The 21,770-nt window shown below is 41.5% G+C and overlaps 1 protein-coding gene across 1 annotated transcript in view; it reads right to left on the bottom strand.

Moving 5' to 3' along the window:
* Positions 1-20,822: 20,822 nt before the first annotated feature.
* rnf212 (ring finger protein 212) overlaps positions 20,823-21,770 on the bottom strand; it is a 144,215-nt gene continuing 143,267 nt past the window's right edge. The window contains exon 14 of the mRNA XM_072254792.1: positions 20,823-21,255. Coding sequence (XP_072110893.1) covers positions 21,191-21,255 — 65 coding nt within the window. The 3' untranslated portion in view covers positions 20,823-21,190. The remainder of the gene's footprint in view (positions 21,256-21,770) is intronic.

Here is a 21,770-nt window from a genome sequence, read left to right as displayed (position 1 = left end):
ACCATTGTGGGTAGAATCTCAGGTGGTAACGAGAGGGCATACAGGAGTGAGATACGTCAACTAGTGAATGGTGCTGCAGCAACAACCTGGCAATCAATGTCAGCAAGATGAAAGAGCTGACTGTGGACTTCAGGAAGGGTAAGACAAAGGAACACATACCAATCGTCATAGAGGGATCAGAAGTGGAGAGAGTGAGCAGTTTCAAGTTCCTGGGTGTCAAGATCTCTGAGGATCTAACCTGATCCCAACTTATGGATGCAGTTATAAAGAAGGCAAGACAGCGGCTATACTTTATTAGGAGTTTGAAGCGATTTGGCATGTCAACAAATACAGTCAAAAACTTCTATAGTTGTACCATGGAGAGCATTCTGACAGGCTGCATCACTGTCTGGTATGGAGGGGCTACTGCACAGGACCAAAAGAATCTGCAGAAGGTTGTAAATCTAGTCAGCTCCATCTTGGGTACAAGCCTACAAAGTAGCCAGGACATCTTTAGGGAGCGGTGCCTCAGAAAGGCAGCATCCATTATTAAGGACCCCACACCCAGGCATGCCCTTTTCTCACTGTTACCATCAGGTAGGAGGTACAGAAGCCTGAAGGCACACACCCAGTGATTCAGGAACAGCTTCTTCCCCTCTGCCATCCGATTCTTAAATGGACATTGAACCTGTGAACACTACCTCACTTTTTAAATATATATCATTTCTGTCTTTGTATGATTTTTAATCTATTCAATATAAATATACTACTATTTATTTAATTATTATTATTATTTTGTTATTTTTTTCTTCTTCTTCTATACTATGTATTGCATTGAACTGCTGCTGCTAAGTGAACAGATTTCCTGACACTGCCAGTGATAATAAACTGATATTTTAAACTGAGAAGAATAAACTGATAAACTGAGAAAAAGCCATGATTCAAGAAAATAGAAACCTTAACCACCCTGTCCCAGACATTTCTTTTTCTCCCCTCTCCCGTCGGAAAAAACTTGAAACCACATATGAGGCTGAAGGCCAGTTTCTACCCTACAGTTATCAGAGTCTTGTACAATAACATGGACCGTTGGCCTCACAATCTACTTCTCTCTTCCACCCATAAGGGATACAGTATATATCATGATCACTGTGTATGCACAGCCCTAAGCACCGTAAGTGATCCCTCCCATCTGTCCAACAACCTCTTTGACCATCTACCAATCAGGCAGGAGGTACCGCAGCATTAGGACAAGATCTGTTAAGATGGGATACAGCTTTTTCCCCCAGGCCATAAGTCTACTGAACCCCCTGCCACCGTGTAGGAATCTCATCATATGGACTCATTAGGCCTGTAGTGTAAGTAGCATTATACTGTTTACTTTTTACCTTGTAGTATCATATATGCATCTTATTAATTGTTGATTTATTTGTGGCAATGTTACTTTATGTGTTACGTGTGTGAATTATATATACTATGTTGTGCACCTTGTCCGGAAGAACATTGTTTTGTTTGGCAGTATACATGTGTACAGATGAATGAGAATAAGCTGAACTTGAACTTGTTATGATCTTGCACTTTATCGTTTACCTACACTCGCAAATTTCCACAGGCGTACCATGGAGAGCATTCTAACTGGCTACATCGCTGTCTGGTATGGGGAGGTGCTGCTGCACAGGATCGAAATAATCTGCAGAGAGTTATAAGCTTAGGCATCTCCATCAACCACCTTCGTAGTAGCCTTTGCAGATTGAACTCTTTTACTGCATGCTTACTATCTTGTATGCGCTGTGTGTGACGGTTGGTACTATGTTTTTCACCTTGGCCCTGGGGTAATGCTGACTCGTTTGGCTGTATTCATGAGTATTCATCTATGGCTGAATGACAATTAAACTTGAATTGAATTGAATCCAGGACATCTTCAAGAGGTGAAGCCCCAAAAAGATGGCATCCATCATTAAGGACCCCATCACCCAAGACGTGCCTTGTTCTCATTGCTACCATCAGGAGGACGGTACAGAAACCTGAAGGCACACACTCAGTGATTCAGATACAGCTTCTTTCCCTCTGGCATCTAATTTCTGAATGGACATTGAACCCATAAACGCTACCTCACTACTTCTTATTTTTATTTTTGCACTACTTATTTAACTATTACATATATATATATACTTACTGTAATTCATGTTTTTTCTATTATTACGTATCGCAATATACTGCTGCCACAAAGACAACAAATTTTACCACTTAATGTTTTACCTTACTCTACCTCAATGCGCTATATAATAATTTGATCTGTATAAACAGCATGCTTTACAAGCTTCTGATGTTAGGACTGTTGCTGTCACTTTTGATGTTATGACTGTCATTGTTTCTTGGTACATGTCACAGGAATAAACTAATCCAATCTGAACATCAAAGCGGCTACAGCACAGCCAGTGAAACTGGGAGGGTGGAATGGAGTGTATCACAGGTTTGTAGCATTTACCTTTTCTTTTCAACAGTGTTACATGAGCTATACTGTTTCCAGCACATTCTGTTTTATGGTCAGACAGTGTATTGTCAACTCTGATGTCAACTGCTTACAGAAATGTTGTGTGTTTCTGCTTTGTCTCACCACAATAAAGATGAAGGTGTGAGGGTTAAAAGAAACTCTTGTATTATGGACACAAACACAAAGCTGGGCAATGAAAACCACACTGCGATCACAGATGAGTTCATTGCCCAAGTAAACTGTGCTTATCTGCATTCGTGACGGAAACTGTACAAACAGTAAATATTGCCTTTGGCAGAAAGCCTGAAATGTAATACGTGTTTTTCCAAGGGATACTATGTAATCTAACAGATGTGCATCTTTCCACATTAATAAGTTTTCAAGATTCCAATTTATTTATCACACGTACATTGAAACATACAGTGAGATGCGTCCTTTGCATTAACAACCAACACACTCGAGTATGTGCTGGGTTAGCCCACAAATGTCGCCACATATTCCAATGCCAACATAGCATGCCTACAATTCTAAAAATTTGAATGTTTATGAATGCATCCGTTCAAATTCTGATGGCTTTGACAGCCAATAAGCTGAGGTTTGACTAGTTACTGTTCCTTCCAGCATTGCTTGAGGTTGCCGCTTGATGCTTCAAGTTCTACAGGGCCACGCTAATCAGGTACAATAGGCTGGTGGACTAAATTGGTATTGCATTGTCTGCTCCAAGATGCAGTAGCACTTCCAGGGCTAGTATAGGAAAATCTCAGGTGGTCAGAATGTAGACAAGAAAACAATTGGCTTTCCTCTGTACTGGTACACGTACACACACACACACACACACACACACAAACATTGCCTTGTCATTCTGCTGTCATTGCAGTGCGTGTGTGCACTTTAACGCCTTCCTCTCCCGGTATATTCGTATAATAGGTTGGCTTTACTGTGCCTTTTCCGCCATACAAGGTGCAATATTCCATTTCTTTGGCAATGGGGATGTGTAAATGATGTACATATGTTGTTTGCATACTGTATTTAGGATAGATAATTCTGTTTATTTTGTAATATGATTGTACCTACATAGTGGGGTACATCATATTCTAATTCACTCTGTGGTATGTCCTTGTGCCTAAAAGACACACTCAGTAGGGAGAGCGGGAGAGAAATCGAGCTGCCAGAAGTTCAAACTGGACATAGTATATAGCTATACAGTGCCTATAAAAAGTATTCACCCATACCCCCCCCCCAGAGCTTTTCATGTTTTATAGTTTTACAACATTGAATCACAGTGGATTTAATCTGGCTTTTTTTTGACACCGATCAACAGAAAAAGATTCTTTCGTGTCAAAGTGAAAATACATCTCTACAAAGTGATTTAAATTAATCACAAATATAAAAAAAAATAATTGACTGCATAAGTATTCACCCCCTTCAAATCATTATTTAGTAGATGCACCTTTGACAGCAATTACAGCCTTGAGTCTGTACGGATAGGTTCCTATCAGCTTTGCACATCTGGACACCGCAAATTTCCCCATTCTTACTAAACTGCTCAAGCTCTGTCAGATTGCATGGGGATCGTGAGTGAACAGCTTTTTTCAAGTCCAGCCACAAATTCTCAATTGGATTGAGTTCTTGGTCCCTGACTTGGCCACTCCTGGACATTAACTATGTTGTTTTTAAGCTATTCTTGTGTAGCTTTGACTTTTTGCTTGGGGTCACTGTCTTGCTGGAGAATAAACCTCCCAAGTCGTAGTTCTCTTGGCGACTGCATACGTTTTCCTCCAGGATTTTCTTGTATTTTGCTACATTCATTTTACCCTCTACCTTCACAGCCTTCCAGGGCCTGCTGCAGTGAAGCATTTCCACAGCATGATGCAGCCACCACCATGCTTCACGGCAGGGATGGTGTGTTTTTGATGAAATGCGGTGTTTGGCTTACACCACACATTCAGTAGCATTTAGTCTGATGGCCAAAAGTGCAATTTTGGTTTCATCAGACCATAGAACCTTCTTCCAGCTGACTTCAGAGTCTCCCACTGCTTTCTGGCAAACTCTAGACAAGATTTAATGCGAGTTTTTTTTTTAACAGTGTCTCTCTCTTTGCCACTCTCCCATAAAGCTGCGATTGATGAAGCACCTGCGCAACAGTTGTATACGCTGTCTCTCTCATCTCAGTCACTGAAGCTTGCAACTCCTCCAGAGTTGTCATGGGTCTCTTGGTGGCCTCCCTCACTAGTCACCCTCTTGCACGGTCACTCAGTTTTTGAGGACGGGCTGCTCTAGGCAGATTTACAGCTGTGCCATATTCTTTCCATTTCTTGATGATTGACTAAACTGTACTGCAAGAGATATTCAGGGACTTGGAAATTTTCTTGTATCCATCTCCTGACTTGTGCTTTTCAATAACTTTTTCGCACAGTTGCTTGGAGTGTGCTTTTGTCTTCATAGTGTAGTTTTTGGCAGGATACTGACTAACCAGCAGTTGGACCTTCCAGATACAGTTGTATTTTTTAACTACTATCAATTGCAACACCTTGATTGCACAAAGGTTTCCAGAAACAGATCTCCATTTAACTAACTATGTGACTTCTAAAACAAATTGACTGCACCAGTGATGGTTTGGTGTGTCATACTAAAGGGGAGGGGGGTGAATATTTATACTTGTGTTTTATATTTGTAATTAATTTAAATTACTTTGTAGAGATCTGGTTTCACTTTGACATGATAGTCTTTTTCTGTTGATCAGTGTCAAAAAAGTCAAATTAAATCCACTGTGATCCAAAGTTATAAAACAATAAAACATGAAAGTGGGGTGAATACTTTTTATAGGCACTTTAATTGTGTTTTCTGGTAGATATCCTTTTGTAAATATTAGCAGGTTTCTTTTTGCTATCTTCGCTAAATTTTGTAAGTTTGACTTTTGACGCAGTTAATAAACACTCTTGCACTGTAGTGCAAAGTTACTTCAGACATCTTTTCTTCAGACATAAGCCATGGATCATAACAATGAGTCAATTGCTTACAAAAGCACAAAATCCATATAATTATCAATGGACTATATCCGTTAGTCTTGCGAGATCATGGATCTGCGCCTGGAAAGTCTTCACTCTCCAGGACACAGGCCTGGGCTAGGTTGTATGGAAGACCAGCAGTTGCCCATGCTGCAAGTCTCCCCTCTCCACGACACCAATGTTGTCCAAGGGAAGGGCATTAGGACCCATACAGCTTGGCACCAGTGTCGTCGCAGAGCAATGTGTGATTAAGTGCCTTGCTCAAGGACACAACACGTTCCCTCGGCTGCGGCTTGAACTCACGACCTTCAGGTAGCTAGTCCAATGCCTTAACCACTTGGCCACATGCCCACGCTAAGGACTATATCAGAATCAGAATTATTATCACTGACATATGCTATGAACGTTGTTCTTTTGCAGAAGCAGTACAATGCAAAAAATATATACTACAAATTTAAATATATACTATATATTAACATAAGTATGTATCGTCAGCCTCCTGTACCTCCTCCCTGATGGTAGTAATGAGAAGAGGGTATGTCAGTTTAGTAGTGGTTGGAAGATAGCTGAGGATAGTGGCCACTCAAGAGGCAGAGATAAAGATAGAGAGGGAGAGAACAATAGGCAGCTTAGGATGAAAGCTGGAACACTGAGAACAGGGTTATTCTCAGCAAGTATCTTGTTTATATTTTTTATTTAATGTGTACCCTTCAAGTGGTGGTACCAACCTGTTGCTTCTTAATATTTTCAAAGAGTTTCTGATGAACATGCCCATCACTAAATCAAATGTCAACTTTGCAGACATTACAACATTTTAAAAGAATTCTGCCAAGGGAAAAATTAAGATCTTGGTCAAAATCAGCAGCAGATGAATTACTGCCTGTGTGCAGAGAAATTACATGTAATGAATCTGGGCACCCTGGAGTTCATAGATGCAAGCTCAATCAATACCCGTACCATGCATCTTTCTGAGGCAGACAGACATCTCATACAATACTGTAAGGAAACCAGGAAAAGGAACAGGATAAATGAGGGCTTATTAAAACTCCTCGGGTAACAGCTGTAAGGGCTGCAGAGTAGACCATCTAACCAAAAGAATTAAAGCCACGGGTGCAATCAATAGACAACAAAAAACACTGAATAGCTAAGAGTCTTACAGAACGGCAAATTAGTACACTCTGTTTAGCGACTGAGACCAATCCTTCAGACTCACCAGGGACTCAACTCACTCCATGTAAAGCAATTAACAGAGATAGAATTTCAACACCCCAACAGTACATTATTTAGAAAGAGCTGCAATTGAAAGCAATTTACAAACATCAACAAAAACCATGTGTGGTGAATATGGAACAGAACACCACTGGATATATTCGATAATGTAGTGTAGCCTGTGGAATGGGATCTAAAAGTGGTCACTGGATATATATTAAGCGGAGTTTAATAGGTTCTTGATTAATAAAGGTGCCAAAGGTTACAGAGAGAAGGCAGGAATATCGGGTTGAAAAGGATAATATATCAGCCATGGTGAAATGGAAGAGCAGACATGGATACAGCAGATAACCCCAAGAGGTGAAGTGTTGCCTCACCTGGAAGGACTGTTTGGGGCCCTGAATGGAGGTGAGGGAGGAGGTGAATAGGCAGGTGTGGCATTTCTGTTTCTGGGATAAGGGCTAGGAGGGAGAGTAGTGGGGAGGGATGAATGGACAATGGAGGGAGTGATCCCTGTGGAAGGCAGAGAGTGAGGGGGAGGTAAAGATGTGTTTGGTGGTAGCGTCCTGGGAACAAGTAAGATGCAGAAGAAGGAACAGTGAAAAGGAAATTTTATTTTTACGGGAGGGAGTGGAAAGAGGTATGGTCAAAACAGCCATGGGAACCGGTAGGATTATAATGGATATTGAAACACAGTTTATCTTTCAAGATGGAGGGAGAGAGGAGTCAGCAATGAAGCAGGTAAATTTGATGGCAGGGTGGAAGTTGGAGGCAAAGCTGATGACATGATGAGCTCAGCATGGGTGCATGTAGATGGCAGTGGTTGTGAATGATGTGCTGGATGCAGAGGCTCATGGGGTGTTAGGTGAGGACAAAAGGAACTCTATCCCTGTTAAGGCAGCAGGAAGATAGTGATTATAACAAATGGTTTAAAACGTTTTCGTTCCAGCGCAGTTACTGAGGTAATAGATAGAGGGGGGAGGGCCTAAAAGAATGGTCCATGAGATTCAGTGCCTGGAGGAAGAATTTGTTTCAGATGATGTGAAGCTTTTGTTTTAATAGCCCTGTACTGTTTTTCAGAAGGGATCTTTATAAAAAGGCAGTTTATTGGGTCGCAATGATTTATTCTGCCCATTTCTTAGTCCTGGACACATACAATGGTTATCCCTTCCCACTGTTCACTGTGTAACTTGCAGTTATAGCATATTTTCCACATTTTCTACCTCTCCATTGCTTCAGGTGCTACATCCCAGTGGCACTATTCTTCACAACTTTCCAGGTCAGCCTCACCTGCACCAACAACAGCACATCTCGTCTTTGGGGCACAAGGTCATTTTACTGCTAAGGTCATCCATAAAATTGATAGATACATCTAGCCCATCACCATATTAATTGGATGCTGATATCACTGTAAAAGGATTGTGTGCTGTCTGCATAGCAAATAATGGGTGTGGTTTGTTAAGTACATAACTCACATTTCTGGGTACCCTAACATCTGCAGCGACTTTGATAACGTGATTTTTCTGGACATTCTATCAAATTTTGGATTTTCCTCTGTAACTTCTAATTGACATTACTTGTTATCATATTTTAAAAAGTGAATGTCCTAATGTTAAACAAATTATATATTTATAAATTACAACAATCATTCCGAACATTGCTGTTATGTCAGACATTTCCCAAGCAGCTCAGATCCCTGATTAATGATGTAACGTACCCTCTGCAGATGGCCATACCCTACTGAACAGCTGCAGATTGAGCCTGGGTAAAAACAGCTTGCAAATTGATCGTGTATTTTACCTCCTGACTAAACAGTTGTCCTATGTAACTGGACTTTATTTATCTGGACTGAAAGCACTGATCAAATTCACCTTCAGTATAGAAAGGGGCAGCTATCTCCAACAGATGCCCTCAGATGTTTGTGTATTTTCTCCTGCAGCAGAACTAATCTCAGAAGTGAATCTAATCAGATGATTATACGGTTAAGTTTTGTTTTTTTTAAATTTACAATAGATTACAAAATATTTGCAGATCTCCTGGGTCAAGATGCAGAATCATAAGATTGTTTATACCAAGAACTGTCTAACGAAATCTTTTATAAACCTACTGATTCCCACAGCTATCTTGACTATACCTCTTTCCACCTTGTTTCCTATAAATATGCCATCTTCTTTGCTTAGATCTTTCGTCTCTGCCAAATCTGTTCTCAGGATGAGGCTTTCCTTTAAAGGACATCTAAGATGTCCTCCTTCGACAAAGAATGGAGTTTCCCTTTCTCCAGCACTGATGTTGCCCTCACCCTAATCTCCTCCGTTTCCCGAACATTCACTCACACCCCATCTTCCTGCCACCCTAGCAGGGATAGAGTTCCTCTTGTCCTCACGTACCAAGCCATGAGCCACTGCATCCAATACATTATTCTCCGCAACTTCTGCTATCTTCAACAGAACCCTGCTACCAAACACATCTTTGCCTTCCCCCGCTGTCTGCTTTCCACAGGGATCACTCCCTCTGCGATTCTCTTGTCTAGTTGTTCCTCCCCACTAATCTCCCTTCTAGCACTTATCCCTGCAAGTGGCAAAATGCTACACTTTCCCATTCATTTCTTCTCTCACCTCCACTAAACAGGCCTTCCAGGTCTCTCAACTGCTAATCTGTTGGGGTCATTTACTGTATCCGATGCCCAAAATACAGCCTCCTCTACATTGGTGAGACTCAATGTAGATTGGGGGACCGCTTTATCCACCACCTTCGCTCCATCTTCAAAAAGCAGGATTTTAAAGTGGCTAACAATTTCCATTCCAGTCCCAATTCCTCTTCTGTCATGATGAGACCACTCTCAAGTTGGAGAAGCTACATCTTATATTCCGTCTAGGAAGCTTCCAGTCTGATGGCCTGGACATCAATTTCTCCAATTTCTAATAATTTTCCATCTTCTCCCTTCCCTCTGCTTCATTTCCCACCCTGGTTCCCATCTTACCTCTTCTTCTCACCTGCCTATCACCTCCCCGTGGTGCCTCTCCACCCTTCCTTTCCCCATGGTTCACTCTCCTCTCCTATCAGATTCCTTCTCCTTCTCCAATCTTTTACCTTTTCCACCTATTGCCTCCCAGCTTCTGACTTCATCCCCACCCTTGCCCTCACCAACCTGGCTTCACATCTATCACCTTCTAGCTTGTACTCATTTCCTCCCCCCTCCCCTTCTTATTCTGGCATCTTCCCCCTTCCTTTCCACTGTCAGTGAAGAGGCTCGGCCTGAAATGTTGCCGTTTATTCATTTCAATGGATGCAGTCTGACCTGATGAGTTCCTCCAGCATTCTATGTGTGTTACTCTGGATTTCCAGCATCTGCAGAATCTCTACTTTTTCTATGTCTCTCATAATTTTAACTTCAAGGACCTAAAACTTAATGGCTTTGTATAAATTTCCATTGTTATTGGAATAGAAACAATGTAAGAAATAATTACTTGGCATTTCAGAATCTTTGGTTATTTTACCTTTGATCGTTGGAGCAGCTCTTCAGAACTTGTATTACAGAGAGTGGTAATTCATGGCTTCAACAATTTAAAATAGCTGTAGAGTATTTGTGAACATGATTTATTAGCTCAAAGCTTTTTATAATTTTAGTTTCAACTGCTTTATTTTATTTCAGTTGACCATTTGAAAAATAAATTATTAAAGGCATATCTGATTTGAAGCTTTTTTATTCTGAGCAGTGACATTGAGACATTGACCAGGTTGCAAAAAGGCTCTGTAGATCTTACCGGTAAAAGATGCTGTGCATTTGGCAAAGCTGACTTCAAAATCTACCTTGTTTTCAAGAATTTTTTTTAGATTAGACTACGAGAACACTCAGTTCTCTTTTATTGTCATTTAGAAATGCAAACATGCATTAAGAAATGATACACTGTTTCTCCAGAATGATATCATAGAAAACAGGACAGGCCAAAGACTGACACTGACAGAACCACATAATTACAACATACAGTTACAGCAGTACAAAGCAATACCATAATTTGATGAAGAACAGACTATGGGCACAATAAAAAACGTCTCAAAGTCCCGAGTCGATCGACTCCTGAGTCCCTGATAGCAGGTGGCAAAAGAGAGAAACTCCCTGTCATAAACCTCCAGGCACCATCAACTTGCCGATACCTTGGAAGCAGCCGACCACAGCCAACACTGAGTCCATCTGTCCAAAAACTTCGAGCTTCCGACCAGACTCTCCGATACAGCCTCCCGAGCGCCATCCTCTGCCAAGTACCTTCGACCTCTCCTCGGCCGCTGAAACATGCAAAGCCGAGGATTTCGGGGCCTTCTGCTCCAGATGTTCCGGTTACCACACAGTAGCAGTGGCAGCGAAGTGGGCATTTCAGAAGTTTTCCAGATGTTTCTCCATGCTCTCACATCTGTCTCCATCAAATCAGAATTGTGCATGGTCCCCTACTTGACAGATAACAGATATCACCACCGAAGTGGCTGCGCGCGCTGCCGTCGTGCCGTCATCTTCTCCCCCCTTCCGGGAGGATTATGTCTGAACTTCTAATACTTCAATATTATTAGCAGAATTCTTGATGATTGCTGATCTTAAATTGTATTTTTAATAAGAGGAATGTCATAAAACAAATAAGAAAATATTGAGAAATAAGAAAATATGCATTGTCACCTATACACTGTACAAAAAATTTCTGAAGGGTAAAATGAATGGCAATCTTCACCTTACGTCATAAGTCATAGAGCCAGAATTGTACAGCACAGAAATAGACCCTTTGGCCCACTGTGTCCATACTGACATTTTGCCTATCTACACAAATCCCATCCACATGAGGACCAGGCCTTCTATGTTTTGCCTACTTAATTATCTGTCTAAATGCATCTTAAATCCATTACCTCCACTAAGGTTAACAGAGAACATAAAGTAGTTCTAAGGGATTCGTGGTTCCAATGGGAGCCATAATATTTGTAATTTAATACAAAAGTATGAAAGTTATGCTCAGTTATAGAAGGTACTAGTGAAAGCAGTCACGGAAAGATACAATACAGAATGGCTCCTTCAGCCCACTGTGTCTGTGCTAACCCACTTACAGAATTCCCTACATTAGGCATAGATTAGTTTTTATTCTCCCCATTCTCGCAGAGATCTAGAGTGCGGAATACTCCAATGGAAAGCAAAAATATTACAAGTGCTAGAAATATAAAAGCTAAAAATGCTAGATTTTCTCAGTGCAAAGGGAAACAGGATTACAGTATCAACAAAACTGATAAAGTGAGTACCCCCATATGAAAATCCAAAAATCCAAAGATCTTTTGAGGTCTGACATGATGTCACAAATGGAAAATCCCACAAGGCACTGGGAAGGGTCCCAGATGATGTGCAGGTCTCACACACAGACAGTTCTGAGAAACCACCTTAGACACATAATGAACGGAAGAAAAGAAAAATAGCTAAACACTGCATTAAGTGAAAAATGAAGGCCTTGTTCATGTATTGAAAAAGTGGATTTGTCAGCGTCAGAGTGAAAATCAGTTGCATAATGGTATGCTGATCATGAAAAAAGCAGATATATCACAACGAACTGAGAATTGAAGGAAATTGTGCATACTCAACACAAGAAATTTAAGAAAAGGCACGGCATTAAATTTGTAAAGCGTCTGCTGATTACAAAGCAGCAGAGAAAAATCCATTGATGAGTTTGCCAAGACTGTCATTGATGAAAATCTAACATCAGAACAAGTCTACAATGCTGATTGCTTTAATATTTTACATAAAGCCTATAAAAAGTAAAATACAAATGCAGTAGACTGTAACCTTTTAATCAAAACACGACATTGTAGGTGGAGACTGAAAGCCTTCTATTGTTTGTTATTGTACAACAGCTGATTCAAGTATTCTTCTGATGCTACTGGGCCGCTTCTGTTACCCTGCACGCATTTTATAATTCCGCTAATAATGGTATGTCATATTTTTTATTGTTAAGTACATATGTGTGATGAATAAGTGTATGACAAAGACTGCTTACTGGTAGCACATGAATTCAGAGTCAGAAATGATGGCGATCCCAAGCTAACTCATTATGTGTTTCAAAATCTGAAAAAATCCAAAATCTGAAACGCTTCTTGCCTCAAGCATTTCGGGTAGGGGGTACCCAATCTCTGTTAATATGCTTTAAGTTGTGGAGATGAAAAAATGGCGAGAACTTAGGTCATGTCCAGACAGTTTGTTCAGGTGACACAGTTCTTTCTGGTGTCATCTAGTTAATCATGTCTGATCTGCCTTGAAGAATGTATAGTAATTGTTGGAGGGAGGGGGGCTGAGGGAAGTCAGAAAAGAATAACTTGCTGGAACTGTGAGATGCAGAGCAGTTACTAGATACTCAGCAGATCAGGTAGTAACTGTGGAGGAAGAAAAAATAACAATGTTATAGGTTGGTGGTCTTCCATCAGAATTGGCCAATTCCTACATGAACTAAAATGACTAGTTATCTTAAGTTGTTGAATTTTATATCGAGTGTACAATGGTATCCTTACCCAAGGATGGACTGAATGAACTGGAAGCAGTTCAGATCAGGTTTACCAATACAAGACTGATACCTGAAATGGATAGATAGATTTAGGAACAATGGTTGGCCAGGCTAGGCTTCTATCCACTGGCTCTCCTTGTAGGAGTAGGAACCCTGTTTTAAAAAAGAGAACAGCCACTTATGTTAAACTTGAAGTTTATTTTTTCTCTCAGCCAGTCAGGAACTCTGTTTCACAAAGGGTATTTTAGGCAGAGATAGATAAAAAGGTAACTCGGGAACTCGGGAAGGACAGGTATCTCGAGTTGTGATTACTATCAGACTTTATTGAATAGCTGAGTCGGTTTGAGAGGCCAAACTACTGTTCCTAATTCCTATGGCTGGATGATTAGTTCTGTCAAATTCTTGAGCCTTATATGGAGTCCCACATAATTGTGTGCCTTATAAATGCATGCATGACAGTGCCTGCACCATATGTAACATGACCTTTGATGCGTAGCATGATGGTGAGAAATGCTTCCTTAGTTTCAATCCATAAGAAAATGATGGAAACAAATAAATTTCTGTCCGGATTACCTCTGGGTTCTACCTCATTTCCAATTCCCTAAGCCAAGGGCCACCTCATTTAGCAGCAAGGAATTGAAAGTTAATGTAAGAATGTACTGGACCGGCTGGTGGCGCAACGACATCGGCGCCGGACCCAGGAGCGGAGGTTCCCGGGTTTGAAACCAGTCGGGTCCGCTCCCGAGTACACTTTCCATGCATGCCGGGTTGAGTGTTGAGATCACAACTCGACCTCCTAAAATAAAGGGAAAAATTCTGCGAAAACGTCTGTGTGAGGATTAGCGTGCCACGCAGTCTCTCTCTCGCTCTGTGCCTTGTAAAAAGCCATGAGAAAGACATCATCACGGACACACAGACGCGCACACACACAGACACACGCCAAAAAAAAAATGTAAGAATGTACTAAAAATACTTTTCCTGAAGTGGAAAAGGATCAGCCCTGAAATAATTCTACTTTACATCAAACTCCCATTGTATTTGATGGAGCATCCTGTAGATCTAAAAAACAAACCAAGCTATTGGACAAGATCAATGTGGTATACAAAATCCAATGCGGGGACACAGCAAATATTATGTCGGCCAGATTGGGAGAAAACTATCCACAGGGGTACATGAACATCAACTGGCTGTGAAGCGACATGACCAACTCTCCCTAGTCTCTACCCATGAAGACCGAGAATGGCATAAATTTGACTGGGTATCAATGAAAGTCACGGCACAAGCAAACATGCAACATGCAAGAGAATTCCTAGAAGTGTGATTTTCAGCAAACAATTCTGTACGCGGATATGTAGACCTCAATCCTATTTATAAGCCAATGCGGGCAAAATTCCAAACCATAACGCACAGAGTTCACCATACAACCAATCAGCGATGAGACCCCCTCCCTAAGTCACAATTGAATTTCCATAATGACGACCAATCAGCTGATTGTTAAGTATATAGAGGCCAAGCATTCGAAATGCACACCGCAAATGAACAGGATACTGATGATGTCTTCTCGTATGGATTGCCAAGTTTGAAGAACAACTCAACCCAACCATCAACCACTTGAGCCACACACTTTCTGAGTTATTTCCAACATTCCTTATGCTGAAATTGATGTGAGAATGTGGGAAAATATCATTTCTAACAGTTGTATTTCTCACCCAGAACAAAAGTATTTGCCAAATCCATCTTTCGTCTTCCTTCTCTTCTAAAAAACATAAAAGTAAGTAAATAACTTGTACCAGATAATCTTGAAGATACTGCTATCTAGAAGGATGTGGGTAATATGGCAAAGCTCTGTTCTTGATAGGGAGCCTGGTGGATGGCAGAACAGGTTGCCATCGAGGCTTTAACAAGAATAACCAAGTTTTATTAGAGCATAAACTTCCAAAGCATGTACAAAGAAACAGGATTAGATTTATTTAAGTATACAATTAAAAATTTTGAAAATATTAAAACTAATTTGAATTACCAACGAAAATAAATTTTGACTGGTCTGGAGAATGGTATTGCACTTATTGTCTCTGTAACTATCATACACAGTGCAGAAAATATTAGCTCTTTCTTTGATGAAGTCAGTTACACTAATGAAACTAAAGTCCCAGTTAACTAATTGATCAAAACTGTAATCTTACGTTATCCCAAATATCAAAAGGGTTGTCAATATAGTATACATAATTATGAAGACCTGCTAGAGAGCTCATTGGACTGCTTTAAACAATGGCCACACTTAAATTGGCCTCACAGATTTTGCTGCCAACTTTCAGGGCAAGAAATCATTTGTTTGATCCTTGACTTAAGAGTTGGACCTTACTTTTCTATACATCTTTTGATAGAATTCATGGGCAATAGGATAAATCCATTGACATAACAGCAATCCTGATAGCATAGGGATTCAAAGTGCTATGTTTCAGCACTGCCAGTATAACATACTTCAATGTTATGAAAACTTTGGGCAAGTACGTAATTCTTTTTACTAAAAGAATAAATTTGGCAGACCAATTGCAAACTGGTCTTCTTGATGAACATTTAAGCAGCACATAATTACATATATTTAAGATGGTGTACATACATTTAAGATAGTGGCATGCATGAACAATAAAGTTACATCTAAATTCTTTGCACTCAAATTATTTTCCATAAGGCAAGTTCTTCTCCATAAGGATACCAGATGAAGATCATACAGTAAATACAATGAATTGCCTCTGTGCTTCAACTGGATGCAATTCAAGCCTTGGCTAATTTAACATCAGCAAGAGCCACGAAAGCTGTGTGATTTCTATCTTGATCAAATCCTCTTGGAATTGTAAGTACTGTCAACAGGGCCTGCTTGCTTGAATAAAATATATTTACTGTCACTTCATATCACAACTAACTTCATTAATGAATAACAGGCCTCTTTCTCCCTGACTGCACATACGCTCAGTGGCCACTTTATTAGGTTCCTCCTATACTTAATGAAGTTTCCACTAAGTGCATGTTTATGGTCCTCTGCCCATCCACTTCAAGGTTCAACATGTTTTGCGTTCAGAGATGATCTTTTGCACACCACTGATGTAACATGTGGTTATTTGAGTGATGTTGCTTGAACCAGTCAGGCCATTTCCTCTGACCTGTCTCATTAATAAGGCATTTTCGCTGACAGAACTGCTGCTAACTGGATGTGCATTTTTTTGTTTTTTGCACCATTCTCTGTAAACGCTAGAGATTGTTGAGATAAGCAGCTTCTGCTACTCAAACCACCTATCTGACACCAACAATTATTCCAAGGTCAGTCACTTAGATTACATTTCCTTCACATTCTGATGTTTGGTCTGAACAACAACTGAACCTCCTGACCTCTTTATGCATTGAGTTGCTGCCAAGTGATTGGTTGATTAGATATTTGCATTTACAAGTAGGTGTACAAGTGTACCAAAAAAATGGTCAGAGAATGTAGCTTTGTCTTAAGGTTAGCAATTGGCTGAAAATAATCAAAAGAATGGTAACAAATTATAACCCTGATCTGCCACTGCAGTTTACAGCGTAAGGGTTCCTTACAGCCACCACCAGAATCATGGATCTCGGGGCTATATGAATTAAGACCATAAGATATAGGAGCAGAATTAGGTCATTTGGCCCATCAAGTCTGCTCCGCCATTTCATCATGACTGATCCAATTTTTCACTCAGCCCCTATCTCCTGCCTTCTCCCCGTATCCCTTCATGCTCTGACTAATCAAGAACCTATCAACCTCTGCCTTAAATACGCATAAAGACTTGGCCTCCATAGCTCCTATGGCAAAGAATTCCACAGATACACCACTATCTGGCTGAAGAAATTCCTCCTCATCTCTGTTAATTGGACAAACAAATCTCTCAAGTCTTTACATAAAGGATAAGGATTACAGATAGTAGAATGAGAATAAGACAACTTCTTTGAAAAATGGCTCAATTTGAGGAGACCCAGTGATTATTATCAGCAACAAGAGAAAAAATGAAGTTTGTGCTTCTATCCCCTGATGGTTACATTCGATTTTCTCTTGTTTTCCACTCTCTCAGTGATTCCCTGGCATGCAACACACACTCTGAAAAGCACTGCACAATAATACCATTGTTCTGAGTTCACAGAGCTTCGCTTTCCACCTCGCCCCCTGAAACAACCCTCAAATCCACCCCAATCCATGGCCAGCTGAAATTCCATATTCCCACTCCTGTGAAGAGCAGGTTTCTTCCATGCTTCTTCTATTCTGCGGTGCAGCATTTGACGCAGCCACTTGCTGTGAGTCTGGCAATATGATATCGTTAATATTTCATACTGTAATACATCCTGCTGAGTTCCTCCAGTGTTTTGTGTGTGTTACTCTGATAATATATCTGCTGTCATCAAAGACTGTAAAAGCGAAGAACCCTTCTTTATTTTCAGTGAACTAAAGATAATACAACGTTTGAAAAGATGTTTTGCAGCACCATAACACGTTGCAACTGCTCTTCCACGCGAGCAATTGCAGCATGGTAGTGGCAACGCGCAGATTCTTCATCACTTGCTTTACCTGTCAGAGGGATCTTAGACCATAAGACATTGGAGCAGAATTGGGCCATTCAGCCCATCTTGCGGTGCATGCTCAAAGCACCCTGAGTGTGGCAACACAAGTGGTTAAAAAAGGTGTACACAGAACTTGCCTTCATTCCTCGGTATAAAAGGTGGTAAACCATGAGCACCACCTACCCGGGTTCAATTCCCACCGCTGTCTGTAAGGAGTTTGCACGTTCTGCCCGTGATTACGTGGGTTTCCTCCGGGGGCTCCGGCTTCCACCCATATTCCAAAGATGTACTTGTTCGTGGGTTAATTGGTCAGACGATGCAACTGGGTATCACAGGCTTGTTGGGCCAGAAGGATCTGTATTTCAACTGCATCTATCAATCAATCAATCTATAACTTTAGTTTAGTCACATTGGGATTACTCTGCGCAGTTCTAATCACTGCGTTATGGAAAGGGTGTGGCAATGTTTTCGAGAGGGTTCAGAAGTGGTTTACCAGGATGTTGTCTGGATTAGAGAAAATTAGCTATAACGAGATGTTGGACAAACTTGGGATTTTTTTTTCCCTGGAGTGGCTAAGTTTAAAGGGAGACCTGAAAGAATTTTATAAAATTGTGAGAGAAGCAGATACAATCGATCAAACAAAAGAAAATCTGCAGATGCTGGGAAATCCAAAGCAAAATGATGGAGGAACTCAGCAGGCCAGGCATCCACAGAAAAGAGCAAACAGTCGACATTCCAGGCTGAGAGCCTTCATCAGGACTGGAAGGAAAGAGGAGAAGTCAGGCAGATATACAGTGGATAGTCAGAGTCTTTCTCCCGGGTTAGAAGTGGCAAGTACTAGAGGGCATATCTTTAAGGTGGGGGGGGGGGAGAGTTTAAAGGAGAGTTATGGGGCACGTTTTTAAACACAGAGTGTTAGGTCGGTGGGTAGGTAGTAGAAGCAGAAATGGTGGTAACATCTGGACAGGCACAGGAACTGGTAAGGAATAGAGGGACATACACCATGTGCATCAGATGAGATTAGTTTAAATTGGTATCACAATTTACACAGAGATTATGAGCTGATGGGCCTGTTCCTGGGCTGGACTGCTCTATGTTCTGTGTGCTGTCAGAGCAAGTTAAATTTATCATGAATTTGAGCAGTACTATAGCCTGCTGGGTGAAGGACAGGCAGAGGTAACAGAATGTCTACTAGACACCAAATTTGATTGTAGGTATTATAGGAGTTGCTTAAAAAATTTTTGCTGCTTGAGTGTGATTATTTACTGGGATCAAATGAAATGGAATTTTTTAATGTGTGAGTAGGAACAGGGAAAATTCACATATCATATTTGAATTTCAGTATGGAATTGGTTCTGAAGTATTGTAGTCTACACTGGAGTTCATGTCAGTTCCAGTGGATCACCAAAGAGCCCATTTTGCGCTGAAGTATCTACAATTAGTACTCAGAATTTTCTTGTAGAGGCCCCAGGTGTTGAGTACAGCAGACTGGCTTTCACTATGGAGACATGAACCAGTTAGAGCTTCACACACCTCATTTCTGTTCTCAGGCTTGCTCCCACACCGATTGCAGTTAGTGCAAGGGTTCATGGCTACTATAGGTATGAAAGGGGCAAGTGTCCCACACCCAGCTCAGGCCCTCACCTCTGACTTTGAGTCACATGTCAATATAGCTGCCAATTCCATCTGGAAGATTCCTGGAGGTTTTGTCACATGACCTTGTTTCTCCCACTGATAGATTCATAGAACACTACACCACCCAAAACAGGCCCTTTGGCCCATCTGGTTCCTTCCAAACTATTAATCTGCCTAGTCCCATCGATCTTCATGGGACCATAGCCCTCCACACTCCTCCCTTCCATATACCTATCCAAATCTCTCTTAAATGTTGAAATTGAACCTACATCCACCACATCCGCTGGCAGCTTGTTCCACACTCACTCTGATGTTCATCGAACAATCCACCTTCACAGAGCAACACTTCCCCTTGCCAAATAGGAAAAGAACAAATCCATTGTTATTTAATGATAATGTCAGTTAAACATTTTACACTCTGTTTTCAGCATTTTCATATTTAGCCAGTGAAACGCTTTGATGATAATGAAGGCAAGGCAGAATGTATTTTTAAACTGATGTTTAGCTTTCTCCAGAATGGATTACAGCAGGGTCTTGTGATTGATGTTTTAATTCCTGGAAACTGCGAGACAACCCTGGGCAGTTGGCAAATCTACAGGTGAAACGTTTTTATTTTATTGAGAGGTAACGACATGGTAACAGGCTCTGCTGGCCCAGTGAGCCAACTCTGCCCAATTACACCTGTTAATCCATCGGACATTTTTGGAATGTGAGAGGAAACCAGGTCAACCAACGGAAACCCACGTGATCACGGGGAAAACGTACAAACTCCCTGACAGCCAGCGTAGGAAATGAACCTGGGTCACTGGCGTTGTCATGGTGTCACACTAACCAGTACTACCATGCTGCTCACATACTCAAGAAAATCAAAGGGAGAGGGTAGTGTTCTTAATGGTGATTTTGTTGAGTCCACAGTAGACAATGCAGGGAGGGCACCCCGGTCCTCTTTTTGACAAAGAGAAATCCTCCACTGGCTGGGGATTGGGATGGTCAAATGAAGCAATTCTGTAGCACTTCAGTAATATATGGTTTGAGTGGCAGGAGGGGAGAGGGAGACCAGAAGACCTCAGGAAGGGTGGTATCTGGGAGGAGGTTGATCGCACAGTCATGTGATCTGTGAGGTGGCAGGATGCTGGTCTCTCTTTTACTGAAGGCAATGGCTAAGTCGTGGTATTATTGTGAGAGGTTCAAAGGTACATTTAATGTCAGAGAAATGTATACAATATACATCCTGAATTGCCTTTTCTTCACAACCATCCACGAAAATAGAGCAGTGCTCCCAAAGAATGAACGACAGTTAAATGTTAGAACCCCAAATTCCCCCCCATCTCCCCTCCCTCCCGTGCATAAGTGGCAGCAAGCAACAATCTCCCCTCCTCCCACCGACAAAAAAAGCATCGGCACCCGCCACCGAGCACTCAAGCGTGAGCAAAGCAACAGTAAAGACAAAGATTTGGAGTTACCCCAGAGACTTCACATTTCACCCGGTATTTGACATACCGCAGGTTCTTTCTCTCTCCCTAGTAAGGGAGAAAGAGATGTCTCCATTTTCACAGTGAGCAGGGAGACATAACAAACAACTCACTGGTTTACGATCTTAAAAGTCCATTACGTCGCTTTTTTTTCGAGCTCCGCGCCCAACGATCTGGGCACACAGCTGTAGATATTCCGACTCCCCCAACGACACACAGGTCTCCTGCCGTGACACCAACTCTCGATCTACCCGTCTCCAGAGCCTCGAGATCCTAGGCTTCCGAATCCGAGCCCTTGGCCGGTTATGAAGCCCCGCAAAGAACTGTAGTCAGCGTGTAGCTCCAGGTCAGTGTCTTCAAAAGAACCCCTAAAGGGAAAAATAAAGATATTAAAGATGGAAATAGAGTTGTTTCCGAAGATGCAAAGGAGCCGCCGTTTAGCGCCATCATCACTCCGCTCCACCTCTTATCAGGTTGCTGAGGTCAAGGATTCCCCGGGTCTCCACGGATTTACGGGGTAAAGTCAGCTGAGGTTGCAGGCAGGTGGGTCCCCAACTCAGCAGTGAACCAGATGACTAGACAGAGTGAAGGTCATGAGTAGAGAGCCAGGGGTAACCCAAGATGAAAGAAGTGTTGGGTGAGTTGGTCAGGAGGAATTGGCTGGACTCACGGTACTTTCCAATGCTCACGTACCCAGGCCGTGTGCGTACTTTAACCATCCCAAAAGGGATGTCCGCAAAGTCCATGAAGTAGAAGGAATGGAAGATCGGCTCAGTAGTGAGCCTGAGCTGCACACACAGAGTTTGGTACAGAAAGTTGCCTGCTGCGCCGGAATTCACCAAAGCCTCCTGTTTTTGTACAGCTGTTGGGGTGTGGAGGATGA

Source organism: Mobula birostris, chromosome 4, assembly GCF_030028105.1.
Source record: "Mobula birostris isolate sMobBir1 chromosome 4, sMobBir1.hap1, whole genome shotgun sequence".
In the NCBI taxonomy this organism is placed as follows: Eukaryota; Metazoa; Chordata; class Chondrichthyes; order Myliobatiformes; family Myliobatidae; genus Mobula; species Mobula birostris.
This window is presented reverse-complemented; position numbering and strand designations above follow the sequence as displayed.